This window comes from Oryzias latipes, chromosome 16, assembly GCF_002234675.1.
Source record: "Oryzias latipes chromosome 16, ASM223467v1".
NCBI classification, from domain to species: Eukaryota; Metazoa; Chordata; class Actinopteri; order Beloniformes; family Adrianichthyidae; genus Oryzias; species Oryzias latipes.
The window spans coordinates 10,276,585-10,292,598 of record NC_019874.2 but is presented as its reverse complement, the minus strand read 5'-3'; the positions used below and the strand labels follow the sequence as shown (position 1 = coordinate 10,292,598).

The following is a 16,014-nucleotide window of genomic DNA, read 5'->3' as shown; positions in this document are numbered from 1 at the left end:
AAACCTTTTCTCCTGATTTCTTGTAAGTGTTGCTGATTGTTGGCTTTGAGACAAAGTAAGGTGAAGTGAGAGTTAATGAGACTTACACTTCTAACTTCCTTCCAACTTACAGAAAGTCTTTTTCTGGGCAAAGCAGAAACAAAGCCAGTGGTTTAAAAATAGAGGACAGAAATATGACATGAAGACAGCAGGTCACAGTAACTGGACACTGCAGACCATAAGTCTTTAATGTATTTGTATTACTCTCGTTTAGGCCAGATAACTCATTTTTAATTTAGCAATGATAAATTCTCCAAAGAAAAGTCTGTTTTAAATTATGTAGAAGAGAATCTGATGGCTGCAACGATCATGGTAAAAACTGGGATGAAAAACACGGTCAGGAACTACTGTCACAACACAGTGAGGAAAAATTCAATTCAGTAAAGTAAAGTGGAGAGATACAGCAACAAATTGTGAAACAGGCAAGGGAGCTTTTGTTCAAAAAAACAAACAGACTGGATTAATTTCTGTGGAGGAAAATGTAATTTATTCAAAGCAAGGGTATAAAGTAAAGGTAAGTAATGCTGGTGTTCTGCTTTTGCAAAAACGACCGTTTTAGCTGCAAAACAGGGCAGTGAAATGTGATTTTCACCAAAAGCAGCTTGGTGAGCTTGTGGAATGTCTTACCCTCTCCCCCTTACTGCCTTTGGTTCCAGCAGAACCCTGGAAAATAGAAAAAGGAGAATATATGGTGAGGGAGAGCTATCCCCTTCTGAAACAGCCACACGCTACCCGTCATTCTTTTCTTTTGCATCCCGAATTTAATGCTCAACTGAGCCCCAAAGCTAACAGATAGAGGAACATCTTTGGTTTTGGATGAAATTCCTTTTTTCCCCCCTTGGTTTTGTCAACCAGATCAACCAAAGGGATTCATAACTGCTCACAACACAGACACACACTTTCAAAAACATGCCAACCCTGTGCATATCAGAGAGTAACACACTGTAATCCAAAGACAAACATGTCACAGCCACAGAATATGCGCTGACATAATAAATATCCTCTGTTATTACTTTATTCAAAAGACTTTGAAACAAGGACTTGTTTATCTTGGGAAGACATGTCCTTGACCACCAAAAGACTGGCTGAGCCTCCATGTGAGAGTGGATTAATGAGCGGAGAGGGATCCACATGAGGATAAGGCCATAGACTTCATACAGGGGATAAAAGGCCGGCCAACATTCAGCACAGCCATCAAGCTCAAGTTCAAGTCTCAAAAAAGAAGTCATGACTTGGACATCTGCTATGTGCACAAGTCTTCCTGGCTGTGTAAATGTCTACAGATAACCTGAAATCAAGGTTTACCGAAGACAGAATTCAGATAAAACTATCTTCCCATCATGATCAAAAAGTGCAGACTATCTACTTTTTGACTCCAAATGTTCCACCTCATCTACAGAGGGAAGAACTCTCACAATGATTTCACCCTGGAAATTCAAGTGCGGACAGATGAAGCAGTCCCAGGAGGATTGTTGCTTTTTTTCCCCTTTTATAACTGGCAAGCATTTAACGGTTCGCTATCAAGACTCATACATTGTAAAAATCTCCCTGGAGGATGATGAAATGGTAAGCTACGTTCAAACCCCTCCTGGTCCAGGATGAACGCCACACCAAACAAGGACGAAGGTCAAAAATGCACCAAAAACAGACTTCAGACGAAAACAGATATTTTAGGAGGGAATTGTTTATTTGAAGTGCTGGGAGCCAAACAAGAAGTGAATTTGCAATCTGTAGCTGCCTGTGTGTCTTTATGAATGAGCTGCATGTGCACACGTTCAGACGGATGCTGTTTTCTTTGTCTCAGAGGCAGGTGTGGTTTCCAGTGCTATCCTTTGTGTGTGTGTGTATGTTTGTGCGTGCACTGGGGAGGGAGTTGGTGATTTGTCTCTGAGCTTAACTCGCCTCTGGCCTGCAGAGATGATCCAAGAATAGATTAGCTGTCACCAACTCCGCCGCATCATCTCTTCCTGTTAGCGTTGGAGTTTCAACCTCAGCATCTTTTCTTCAGCATCCTTGTCTTTTTTTTTCTGCACCAGTTCCTCTTATGAAGAGATAAACTAAATCTGACTCACTGAGCATTTGCGGTAGAAGTAAAGCCTCTTCCAATACTGTTATTTATTAATAATTACCATTTAAAGTCAAACGTTAAAAGTATTTACGCATTTTAGTTTTTTCAGTAGCCATTTGTCATAAATAAGGGAATTATTCTGTTTGTCTGCTTGCTGTCATCTCATTTCTTCAGTAACTAACAAATCTCTCATCTTACCGCAGTGGTCCAGTGTTTTTGTGTTTGCCCCTCTCTAGGGTGCATGATGTAGAAAACTCCCGATTTGCGACATTAGTGATCAATATTGCAATGGCGATATAACTTGTGATACATGAACAAATAGCAAAACAAACAAAAACAACATTTCTATTTCACTGCAGCAGTTTAATTTAAATAAGAGTCAACATAACTTGAATTAAACTCCAAATGACCCTCATCTACAAAAGAACATGTAACATCTAACATAAAAGGGCTCCATCTGATTGGTCAAATGCATAAAGGGATTTCTTTGATTTTTTAAATACCTTAAGCTGCCATAAGATTATTTTAGCACATTTAAGGTTACCATTTATTGCATTTTTCGCTGTCTTTTGCGATATGCGCATTGCACAGCTTGATATCACGATAACAATAAATTTGCGGTTTATGTGCAGGTCTACCCCTCTCTCTTCTGCCCTGTCAGACCTCAACCTCTGTCTAGGTCTAGTTTTGAAAGGGGGATTTCTTATCTACCCGCGAGGGCAGTTGTGACTAAGCCATTATACAGGCTGGTATTATAAAATATGTATAACAATCTGTCTTCACTGCGATGATCTGGACTTCATGGTATTATAAAGATTTGGAATAACTGAATGGAATTGCTTGAGTTATTGTTTCTTTTTGTGTAGTTCTTTGAGACGATCTGATTTGTGAATCAGTGTTTATAAAGTGAATGGAAAAACGTCATCATCCAGTCAGAGATTTATCTGCAGTAAATGCTCAGAATCTAAAACTTTACAGAAACAAATATTTTGAAAATATCTAAAAGGCTTTATAATCCGGACAATCTCTACATTTTGCTCAATTTACCAGTGTCTGAGCTGGAGCGAAAAAAATAAAAAAATAAAAGAAGAAGAAAATTTAGCTTTCTTGAATGATTTTGATTAAAAGAGTTTTTTGGTCAGTAATGCATCTGGCAGTATGAAAATCAAACAGTACAGTCTGTCCTAATATTGATCACATACTCAGAGTCAGAAGTCATCGTTCAGTGTTTCCTGTAACCCTTACCATGTAGCCCTATAATAAGTAAAATTGCTTCAAAGCAGGGCTTTTAAATGAGTTCAAAATGAAAAGCTAAGTGTTTTTCACCCACTGGAAGTCCTTGATCTCCTTGAGGTCCTGTTGATCCACCTGGCCCTGGAGCTCCAGGAGCCCCAGGGGCTCCCTGGAAGAAGGACAACTTTAGCAAACTGTTTCTAAAAAAGGGAGGGGGGAAAAAAGGGGGTTACAGACCAAAAACTGACTTACAACAGGTCCTGGAGGTCCCTGACGCCCTTGTGGTCCGGTGTTACCCGGTGGACCCTGAAGAAGTGAGAATATAAAACATCCAGCATATCATGTACATATCATAAAGGCAAAAGGCTGTTTTCATTTTTTTTTTTTGTAATGGGGATCAGAATGACGTTTAGGAGGTTTTAGACAAAAACATTGTTTTATTCTTCCAGAACCGTCAAAAAAATACAAGAAATTGAAGTACATCATAGCTGGGGAACGTGGGTTTTTAAAAAAAAACAACTCCAAATTTGCAAATTTGTCAAACTGAAACTGTACAGTAAATGAACAGAACAGGTCACTTTTTGTGGGTAATTTTTAATTTTTAAAACAGTGTATCAGTGTATTTAACAAAGTACAAATCATCAGTACTACTACATCTGCTTGACCATTATATAAAAAAAAGCCTTTTTTGTTCCCAGAAGCAGACAAATATTACTCTAGAATTGTTCTTTCCTTATGAAAAGCTAGAGAAGACCACACCTGCTCCACACACTAAGAGGAAGCTTCAGCCAGCAGCCGTCTTCTTGAACGAAACCACATGACAGGCGTGAAAGTGAGCACCAGCGTTGATGATGACCGCTGGAGCTGCTACGAGCCAAAGAGACAGCAGATGCCTCATCTGCAGAGACTTACTTCACTCAGGGTCTCAAGTCCACCAGGGAACTTTTCTGGTATTGTGTTACACACATGTTCAGAACCTTCTGTAGCCGCCTGCTGACGCTACCCTTTGGCTGCCTTTGTGGTGGAGTGTTTAGAGCTCAGCTGGGCATTGTATTGTGAGGCCCAGCTTCACTACTGTCAGCACCAACTGCAGCCATCTGGCATTACGGAGCTTTCACAAATGGAATCTCATCAACTGTGTATGTTGTTTTCAAACCCTATGCAGAGCTCGGCTAACAGCAGCCAAAGGAGGGAGCCTGCAGTTTTATGATGAGGAATAATTCATACGGACAATCCCAGCTGTGCATGAAGATAATGTGAAGGCTTACTTTCTTATGTTTCTTGAATTTGCCTAAGCCTTCATCTAATGACACAGAGTTTATGTAAATGATTTAGGAAGTGCAGCTTCTTGACATGCAGGCGTCTGCAAACCTGGAATATGAAACTAGAAGCTGAAAGTATGAAGCCTCGACCGGCAGAGTTCAACTATATTGCAGGCTGCAGCTGCAGAGCAAATCCATCATAGATGCCACGGACAGGAGAAGTGGACAAATTGATGAGGGATACTAAGAAAAAATCTGGAATAAACGCAAGTAGCTGATGGAGAACTCTGCAGACTATAAACAACACCAGAACCAATGAACAAAACTCACCACAAGGTGCAAACTGTCAAATGACTGAGATAACAAAACCAAAAATAAATCTCGAGGAATCCAAACACTTCTGTTAAAGCGTGTTCCGAAGAGATCAGGCAAAAAAATGGTACAAAGAGGCCTGGAGTATCTCATGTTCCCAATCAAATGCCATGAAAAAGCTGTATGTCATGTTAAACACATGGAGGTAGTCTGATGGCACGACCATAAGTCGCAACCAAAGACACTGGACCAGCTATTGATGACCTGACAGAAGCTCGAATCTGTCTGGTCGGCTCAAATTCAGACAAATGTTTGAATTGAATGGATGCTTTTCCAAAATACAGATGGATACCAACTCAAATGCAGAAATGATCAACATTCTGCCATGGCAATGTGACATATTTGAAGTCATATTAGCTGAAAACAAAAGGAACACTTTTTCAAAACTTATTTTAAAAAAAAGAACAGAGTACATTTTAATATAATAGAATCTTGAAGTGTTTCTGTAATTTGCCCCTTTGGTTTTTTTTCTTCAGGGGCTGAAAAAACTCATTAAGGAAAAAAAGTGTAAGTTCTAAACCTTCTTCCTGCCTTTTATCCAAATATTAAACTGCGTCTAAGCTGGGGCGACCGCGTTGACCTTTTTTTTTCTTTAAAGTGCATTTTCATTATAAACAGAATCAAATCATATCATTTTAAAGTCATTTATAACATCTGGTTTCTAATTAACAACACATTTGAATTTATTATGGTATAAAATAGAATTTAGGAAAGTAAAGAGGACATTAATGGTAAAGGATTGCATCTCACTCTGGGTCCCAGAGGGCCGTCTCTCCCCGCCGATCCAGGACCTCCAGGAACGCCCTGAAGAAAAACACAAACATGTCTGCATTTAAAAAACTTTAACTTACTAAACATGAAAACAGAGTAAAGGTTGTTGGACAGCAAGATCAATCAAAAATGCCAAAAGCATCTTTTAAATATGGCACAAACTAGGGTTGTTTATCTTTTCCTCTCACATGATTCAATATGCATCTGGAGTCCACAAACTGATACATAAAAGATTCAACTAACTTCATGCTGTTATGGTACAGTCCAATCCAGCAAAAACTAAATATCTAAGGCACATAACAGCTTCACCAAAAAAATGGTATTTTAGGTCTTTTCAATCTGTTAGTTTCTGTGGTTTTGAAGCAATACTGCTGTTAGTCTCAGTACTAGATATTTTTATTTTGTTTCTTTTATCATTTATATCCCTATAAAAACCTTTCCATTGTGTTTAAATCTGCTATTTTAGTCATGAAATGAGGAAATTTTAGAAATGCCCGATGGCTCCGATTTTTCTTTTTTTTGGTACATGTATTTTTGTTTGCCTGTCAGCTGGAATAATAAAGAACGAAGTACAAAGTATGAAAAGATCTTATGTGTAAGGCTTCCTTAACCAGTTTTGCTTTTCTTTTCACCATCACTCTTGCTTACAAGACAAACAAAATCAATAACAAACAAAATCTTTTGTTGTTGTTGTTAGATTTCAATTTTAAACTTTTGGAAAGGTAAGAATTCTCATTTTTGTTCTCTATTAGCCTCATTTAAAAGGTTTTAAATTATGAAACAGGCATAATGTTTAAATGCTTTTTTTAGTCCTGTTACTTTTTAAGTCCCTGTTTGTATTTTATAATTATATGAGCAATTTTCTTTTCAAGGTAAAGCAGCTAAATGTAACTTTTGCATTCTGAACCTGTCTCTGGCTGTCCTGTACTTTATTTTTCTAAGGTGGGAGCCCCTAAACCAGGGGTGTCAAACTCCAGCCATCGAGGGCTGGCCTCCTGCTGGTTTTCCAGAAACCCTGCCTCATCTGCTACAGATTACCTAGATGAGGTGGGTTTGACCAATGAGGAGCTTCCATGGCAGGTTGGTTGGAAAACATGCTAGACACCGGCCCTTGAGGCCTGGATTTGGACACCCCTGCCCTAAACTATCAGTCTAACTTTTTCTAAATAAAAATCTATGAATACAGGTAATCAAAGGTCAAAACAAGAGCTTTAAAGTTGCAGCCAAACACATAAAATGGATCTATGGGAAACAATATTTCAGCGATTGAACCTGCTACTGTATCTCATTTCCCTTTGATTGCTCTCCCTGCAGGTCAGTGCACACTGTCAGATCCAAAAGGTGATAGATTAAGTGCTAACGTGATTCATCTCCGCACTTCGGTGAAAGGCTCATAAAACAGGACAGTTAACACTGGTAAAGGTTGTCCAAATTACAGATCAGGGTCACAGAGGACAAGACTTCAGTTGATTAATGACGAGCCATGGCTTAGATGTCGGCTAATATTCATTCTTGCTCGACATCTGGAGTAAAATCTCCTTTGCTGATTTCACTCTGAGAGCTGTAGAAAAAGCCTGCGCAAAAGACAGATGCTGCTGGTGGACAAGAACTTCTGCCAGTACAGCAAACAGTTTGCCACTAGTTGACAGAGCTTCGTGGGAAGAAAGAAAAGTGATAAGAACAAATAAAGCTTTGGAAATGTGCAGATCATGCACACATCAAGTGGCTTGTGCTGCTGATGTTGCATATTAATGTGCATATTAATAACACAGACAAATAACAAAAAGTCTAGAGTTGGTGAAATATACATTCTGCAATCTTTTAAAGAGGCAGATCATTTGTCGACAATTCATCATTTAAACATTTTATTCCTTGAAATAAAGTGTGAGTTCATAAAAGTGATGCTTTCCAGTTACTCCACACCCTGTGGTCTCTCATATAAAACAAAGGGCCTATATTTCCTCTCTGCACCACACACAGCTATTCATAATTCTGTTTCTGACAAAGCATGTTATTACACGATGCAGCACAAGCCAGAACTGCCAGTTTTTATTAATGGGAGTGTGCAGGCAAAGAGAACAAGATAGCACTGCGCTGAGATTTGTTGCATCTCTCTCTGTAGTTTCTCCCTTTGTCTCGTGGGAGGGGCTGCCATGCCCCTCCTAACAAAACTAGAGAAACAAACAGACTTGAATGCACAGATTTATGTCTATAGAACATCAGTTGTAAAGAATAAATATGAAAAATATCAGTCATTAAGAACACCAAAAGCAGAACAAACAATGTCTTCCTTTTTTTTCTACTTGCTGTATTTGTTTATTTACAGACTGATAAATGAAAAGTGTTCTTTAAAATTTAGTTGATTTGTTTTCATTAGCCTTTTTTTTCCTGTCCAGCAAATGGCTTCTTAGTGAAAGAAGAAGACTGGCTTAAACACGCCCCTCAAGGCGCAGAGCAGGACCCCCACCCTGAGTAACCAGGACCTCAATGAGAACCCTGATCCTAACATGCCGGACCCCCAACCCCACCAGAAGACCCCCACCTGATTCCCATTTACCAGTTGGCATTGTCATCTCGTTTGCAATGTTACTTGGAAATATTTATACTTTGGACAGAGGTTTATATGATGAAAAGATCAAAAATTGATTCACTGATTCCGATGGAGTCAAATTCCTCTGATTCAATTTAAACGCTGTGCTTATTACTGACTTCAGTTATTTTCATTTAAATAGGTTGGTATTACTTATTCCATGTATTTCCTTCAAATTTTCAAAAAAGGAAAAAAGTTTTTAACTTTACTAACTTTAGTATTCGACTTTTAATGATGAAAAAATAAAGAAAAATACAACAACCCAATCATCATACAACTGGTATTTTCTAAATATAATAAGAAACGTCAATCCACCATGTCACCATGTAAAGCTAAATCTTTTCTAAGAGTTCTCGTACATTGCCAATCCATCCTGGGGGAGGATTCCTCCTTCATGTGGACACCCCTAAAGTTTCTTCTTATTTCTAGAATCCGTTTTTTTTTAGGAGTTTTTCCTTAGCAAGAATGAGGGTCCACAGGGCAGGGATGCTCAGTTTAGCCTTTTCTGTTTAGTTTAGCCAATACCTATTGAATTCCATGACTTCATGTTACTTATGCATGGTTATAGTATGAAGCCCATTGAGACGAATACTGTTGTAATATCGGGCAATATAAAATAAAATGGAATTGAATTGAATTATTCGGTTTCCTCCCTCCTTTTCTCTCCAAAGAAACTTTAGGCTATTAACTTAGTGGTCCAAGCAGCTGCTTAAAGTCAGGTGATGCGTCAAGACAGAGTCTGGCAGTTTTCCAAAGTAAAACACAACAGAAATAATGGAAGTAAGTGTACGTATTCTATTTTTCTGTCTGCGGCCCAGTACCGGTCCGCAGCCTGGGTGTTGGGGACCACTGCTGCAGTATATGAGCAAGGAAGTAGTTGTGGAAGTTTGGAAACTCTAAGCCACCGAGAGATTTAGTGGTTTTCCAAGTTTTTAAATAAATTCTGGGTGGTTTAGTTTTGCTCAAAAACATGGGTATGGATATGGAAATGGATTTCAACCATTTAGTGGATGGTTGTATGGAGATAATAGAAAACAGATTTTCATTTTAACTGAAGCTGTGCTGCCCGTGAGTGACATCGGCAGGTTAACCCATCGCTTTAAGTCGTCTGACAGACTAGATGAGTAAGTGACACCATTTTACTTTTTTAATAGAATTTGCTTTTTATACTAGAAATAACTTTTGTTCTACAACTTCAAAGTTAAACTGTAGTAAATTGCCTTTTCTGTTAGAACTCTGTGTGTTAAAAGTAGACTGATGTGCCTGACATTGTCTGGAAGCACTGTCTGGAACTGCATATCCTCGTTTGCCTTTTGGCTCTGCACCAGAATTCCCCACATGTCACCCCAAACCTGTTTATTTAAAATGAGGGCATTCAGTCCCCCAGTCCAGTCAGTTCAGAAATAACTGGCTGGACATTTGTTTGGTTCCCAAAATGTCTTTCGTTGGTAAATGGAGGGGAAAAAACATAAATGTTACACCTGTGATGAACGTCATGTTTAACAGTCATTTAATAGACATGATTTGATGTTTCTTAATTTGATTTGATTAATTGGTTTATTTCTAGCATTAATTGTGGACTATACAAAAGAAAACACACAACTTCCTTAGTCACAACTGCCCTTACAGGTGGATACTGGCTATCTTCAGGAAAAAAATTGTGAACCAAAATTCCTGCACAAATTATCAAGGTCGTAGATTGCTCCGTAAGCGTCTAGAATGAAAATGTTCATGCACATCTTTTCTACAGGGCTGCTCCAGGCTCATAGCAAACCCCTCCCTATAAAAGACATATGGCTAAGTAAGAGGGAAGCAGGTGAGATGCAGGTATGTTTTTCTACTCCCCCAAACCCCGTGCACTGAGCAGGAGGCCCATGAATGCTGTCCACTTGATAAATACACATTATTTGAAATGAGGAAATTAGACAGTAAGAGTGTAGTTTGCGTGAGCATCTATGAGTGTCCTACGAGCACTCATGTATCACCTAAGCATAGGCAGAATTTATGCATGGTCAGAAAGGGGCCAGAACACACACCTCACTAACGACTGAAGCGTGGCGTGAGGACACCGTCTGACGCCATCACCTGTACGTTAATAGTGCGTAGCCTATGATCGAATGTTGATAGTTAAACTAGGTTGAACTTTGACTAATCAGGAACATACATTTGGTAGTGATATATGGATGGCATCCTTTTTAATTCATGGAAGTGGCAACTGTTTGAAAAGTGATCATGGAGGAGAAATTAATAATTGTGTTTTGTGCCCATCCAGTATTATTTAACACAGTCTTCCATATATTGGAACAGAGTTGAGAAAGAAAAAGCCTGGAGCAAGATTTGCAACATGTGCACCGCTTCAACATTTTGCACTAAGCCTCTCCTAGCTGTAGGAGGTCGACATGTGCAAGTATTGGTTAGCTACAGTCCAGTGTGAACACCACATGTTAACATTGCATTCAAGAAACCGCTTTTAACCGGTTCTTGAATGAGCAACACATGCCCGGTGTGAACCTAGCATTAGACTTTAGATGCCATGCAGGGACTCATTTCAAATAAATTCATCTCTCAAATTTTCTCACTTGAAAGTAGAAAATCCCCAAAACACAAAGATAAAAATTGAACTTGAGCGTTAACCAGCAAAAACTTTGGCCACCTTTTCTATCTTTTAGGTATTGAAGACAGTATTTTCTTTTGGAACATTAGAACTTTGATTTCTTGTTGCTTATGTACAAGACTCCTTAGGAGGGAACCATCAAATTAATTCACCATTACTTCCACTGGTTCACTGCCCAATATTGAAGAAGCTGCTAATAATTATTCACATCTCAACGATTTCATTAGATTGCTCTGTGCCTGTGTCTTTGGGATCCCCACTGACACTTCCTTTCTTTCTCCAACTTCCGAGTGGAACTTTGTGCCACAACCTCCCTTTAATAATAGGTTTTTCTGAGCAAAAGATTCAAAGGAAATGAACAAAAGCACTGCACATGAGCACTCTAAAATTACTTCTTAGAAGAATAACACCTTCGAACAGAGAATGACAGAAGGGTGTGAGGAAAACCCAGCAAATTTGACAGATGACTGGCACAGAATCATGCTTTTCATGAAAATTTTTCCCTTGATTTGGTTTGTCAATTTATTTACAAGGGTGCAAATAAAATGCAGGTTTGATTTGATAGATTTTTAAAATGATCAAATATTAGTAGAAAAATAATTGTTTCATAGTTTTTACAAGGGGAATGTAGAGGCAAGAGTCTGGAGATACGACACATATTCCAATACGCGTCCCACAATACGATACATATCGCGATATTGTACTGCAGCACAGTTTCTTCTCTTTTTTTAAAGAGTCTACTTTAAAAGCAAAAATACTACCTGAGCATAATACGCCTTTGATTGTAATAGAATGGTAAAATTTATCATAATGTTAAGCCCTGCAACTGTATGTCATATATAAGTTGCTTTTACCCAGGCAAATTCATAGTGCTTTGATTTTGGTAATCTAACATATATTGGTTCTTAAAGGAAAAAGCACAGCAATCCGCGTTTTGCTATTATACTGGCAGCAACATGGCACAGCGTTTTGGTTCGGTACCCATCCTAAGTAAAAACTAAGTATAGCGCATGTCTCATAACAAAAAAACAAACTGCTTCTTGATGAGATCTTGTAGTTGTTTTATCTGTTGTAGAGCTGCTCAAAGAGGCTCACTGAGTGGGCTATGCTGCCAACCAGCAGGTAGGGGTCAGACGCTGAAGGACGCTCAAATAATTAATAGATTTCGTCCTGACAGCATTTCGAATCGATAAAAATATCACCAAACGAAATATCGTGATATATCCTTGAAACGATTTTTTCAAACACCCCTAGTTTTTACAGTTCGTTATGTTACTGTTTACTGGTAGTACTTCCATTCAATTTAACCTTTTACAACCATTTGTATCATATTTGATTCACACATTTCAGTGGCCCCACTTATTTGCATAGTTTAACTTTCCCCAAAAAACCCACTGAACATAAAATAGTCCATGTTTTTTTTTTACCCTGTAGTGCATCATCATTCCAACAGGGGCAGCAGAAAGGGTTTTTTTTTCTCCTTTCAAACTGGCAGGAAACGTTCTAATGTTCTAATCTTTATGGTGAGAATAACTCTATTGTTACTCATTTTTTAAATGACTACTTGCTGTATTTAAACAAAGCAAAATGTGTTGACCAACTCTTTATGCACTATGTTAAAAAAAGTGTGAAACAGATTTAAACCAGCGGGTAAATAAGATTGATTTTTTGCTGACCACTTATGTGAATATTTTTGCATCTTAAACATTGTTGTGAGCAAAAATGTACTTAATCACCCAATGCATCATAAATTATACTATCTATATCTCATAGAAAAGTTATATCGCAAATGTTTTTCTGTGGATTCATCAAAGGGTTAAAAGACATATTGAATCTGAAATATTTGAATTATCTGTCTATTCTTTGACGTAGTGGGCCTTCCAGGGTTAATTAATTTAATATTTTTAGAATAAATAATTTTAACAGAACAATGTAGGTTTATACCAACATAACATGTTGGAAGAGCTTTATTTAATATTTTTGGTCCTAATTCATTGATTTTATTTTCTCACCCAACTTTCATCTAATGTATTTTATAATAGATCCTCTCTTACCATTGGTCCAGCTGGTCCGATCTCTCCTTTGTCTCCCTTCTCCCCACGAACACCCTAAAAACAGGAAAAGTTTCTGTGAATCGACATCGGCTTTCTTAAAAGCTACAGCCAGAATTGGCCCTGCAGACCCCACATTTGGACAGAAAAACTACAAATAGCTTTTGTGTAAAATGTCAGCTTTTGTCATACTGGCAGCACAAGCAAAGATCTGTTGGTTGCTTTGTGCACATTTACAGGACAGAATTATTGGGGGGAAAATGGGGGAAAACTGCAGATTTTCAGTGAGTATATTGTTTAAATAAATAAAATTTTATATTTTACCAACCAGGAACCAACAAAAAAAAGTCATATTTGTCTAGATGGCAGAAAAATGCCCATTCCTTTAAAATGTTATTCATACTTTACTTTCTTTTAGTGTAGTATGAATTCAGAAACAACTAATCACTGTTAATTTCAGTGAAACACGCAGAGTGCTAATTCCTGTGATATTATTGAAAACAGACTTACTGGGGGTCCCTGAATGGTAACCCCACTGGGCCCCTGAGGACCAGTTGGTCCTGTAGGTCCAGGAGGGCCAGTTTCCCCCGTTGGCCCCTGAGGTCCCTTTAACAGAAATTGCACAAAATTAACACAATTCTACAACCTTTCTTTCAAACATGCTGCACAGCATGCTGCCTTTGGTAAACATCCATGACATACATGTTCAGTGGAGAAAAGGTGGCTGTAAAGAAGATGTCGGCGGTTTCTGATCCGCCCGTCTAACGCAAGTTTGATAAATTACTTGAAGATGGAGTCACTCCTCTTGCTGGTTGTGTAATTGAACAGTTCGAGCATAGAGAAAAGAGGGATGATGGCCTCAGCAGAGACAGCCACGGGGGCAAAAAGTCATTAATATTGTTTTGCATCAGGACCTTAGGACTCCTTTGGGTTCTCAAATTCCATATCCAAACACACCTAATTTCCATGACAATACCTGATCTTCTTATAATTCCTCCAATTCTAAGAAGGATCAGGGTGGGATTGTTATTTGTTTGACAGCATCACCTATTTACAAGGTAATGGAGGAGTCCTTTTTTCCACTCGAGGGCCACACTTTCTCACAAAACACCTACAAAATTAAATTTACAACATCTAATCAGCCTTATTGCTACATGCTGGAGTGGTTTTCTATCACTTCTTGCACAGTGAGAGCTCAGTATGTCATTTTCCATAAGAAAGCACTGACACAGGAGCAACAAAAATGACATTCCTGCAAACCATAACTGATCTGCAACGTTCTGACCTTTTTGGATTAGAAGCAGAAGTTGCCAAAACCATCTTCCTCCAGCTGCATTTATTATTTTACTTTTCAAATGCTCATATTCTGGGTTCATGTGTTCCTGTTCATGTAAACGACCAAAAATAATCACAGATATACATGAATGAACAGAGAACAAAAAACAAAGATGGGTCAAAGATACATCTTGTTTAAATGAAAAATAAAAATCACTCAAATTTAGCTCCAAACTTGCAGAAAAGTTTAAGATATTTCAAAAATTCAAGTTACTGAACACATTTGTTAGCTAATTCGGTTGAAAAAATATAATTTAAGAAAGAAACGTGTCTCTCAAAACAGAATAATCCAACAACTGAATTAAATGTGGAAGAAGCTGCTGAAGCGCAGCAACTGTGACGCTGCAGCTGAGCATTAATGTTCTTCAACATGCAGAATATTCAGACCAAAACAGGAAAACCACACCCCTGTCAGAATCCATAAATCCACTCATCAGACATGTTACGCGCACTCTGCAGTGGAAACGTTTGCGCGACATTGTCGACAAGACAACAAAACTATGTGATCAGATAAATGTAAACAGACTATGATGTGATGATCAGGAAGTCAGTTGTGTAGTGCAGTAATTGTGTAGTTGTGTAGTTGTAATTGTGTAGATGTGTAGTAATGTTGTAGTGCCTAAAATTCCGGTTACTTTCAAAACCTTCCATCACCTGTCTTTATAAAAGTCATTTTTGAAAATGTCCCATCAAATGTGTTAGTTGTTCATTCTGGACGGGCTCCTCTATGTGCTGCACTGTTCATACTGTCACTCAAAGTCTAAATAAAAAAGCATAGTAAAAAGAGTGGAGCATGACAAATTTTAAGCAAAATTCAGCAAAAAAAAAGAGAAGCTTGCCGGGTAGTGATGGGGGCTGTCAAAGTCTGTAGTCTGTGGCCAAAAATAAGATGACAAAAGATGAGAAGTGGATTTTCCAGACGTTCATTTCTTTTAGCTCAAGTATATTTTGCATCTTGGAGACTGCAGTGAGCAGCTGCTGAAGGAAAACGCTTTTTGATTGCTACACAACAAAAATGTAATGTCTGCCTCATCGTCATTATTCACAAATAGGATGATTGCTTCTGTTTATGGATATGAAAAGAAGTAAATGTGAACTTAAAATTAAAAAGGTAAAAACATTAAACATTAAAAAGATTCCTTTATTTTTGGGTTGTCCTCAGTTTTAAGTAATATCTGCCAGAGAATTCATAAACTGAAGTCAGGCAGAAAAAAATAAAAATAAAAACTAACAACTTTGTCACATTTAGGATTATCTTTCCATTAATGTTAAGCAGATAAAACAGCTCATCCAATGAAATAAAGTTTGTTCCCTTCTTAACTCAGCAGCATCCACATCTTTAGGCGGGGAAACTGTTTGGGTGATGTCCAAAAACACATTTCTACAGCGTCTGAGTATGTGTCACAAACCGTCATGCCTGGCTCTCCTCGGTCTCCTCTGGTCCCTCTCATGCCTGGACCACCCTGAAACAAAAACACAGCAAAAGCAGACAGCTTGTGAATAATCCTAAACACACAAATGAAAGAAAAAAACAACATAAATAAAGTCATAATTACAAACAAAAAAAACTTTTAATTTATTCAGTATGGTCTGTGCTTTATTATTATCAAACTGTTTCATTTAACTACTTTATTTGACAACAATATGTTTAAAAGGATTTTACACAAAAGGGATTTACC

General features: G+C 38.1%; 1 protein-coding gene across 1 annotated transcript in view; it reads right to left on the bottom strand.

Moving 5' to 3' along the window:
* LOC101154973 (collagen alpha-1(XIV) chain) overlaps positions 1-16,014 on the bottom strand; it is a gene marked incomplete in the record, with an annotated part of 150,396 nt that overhangs the window by 13,371 nt on the left and 121,011 nt on the right. Inside the window, 7 exon segments of the mRNA XM_023963971.1 lie at positions 667-702; positions 3,438-3,509; positions 3,593-3,646; positions 5,725-5,778; positions 13,004-13,057; positions 13,511-13,606; positions 15,745-15,798. Of these exon segments, the coding sequence (XP_023819739.1) occupies positions 667-702; positions 3,438-3,509; positions 3,593-3,646; positions 5,725-5,778; positions 13,004-13,057; positions 13,511-13,606; positions 15,745-15,798 (420 nt within the window).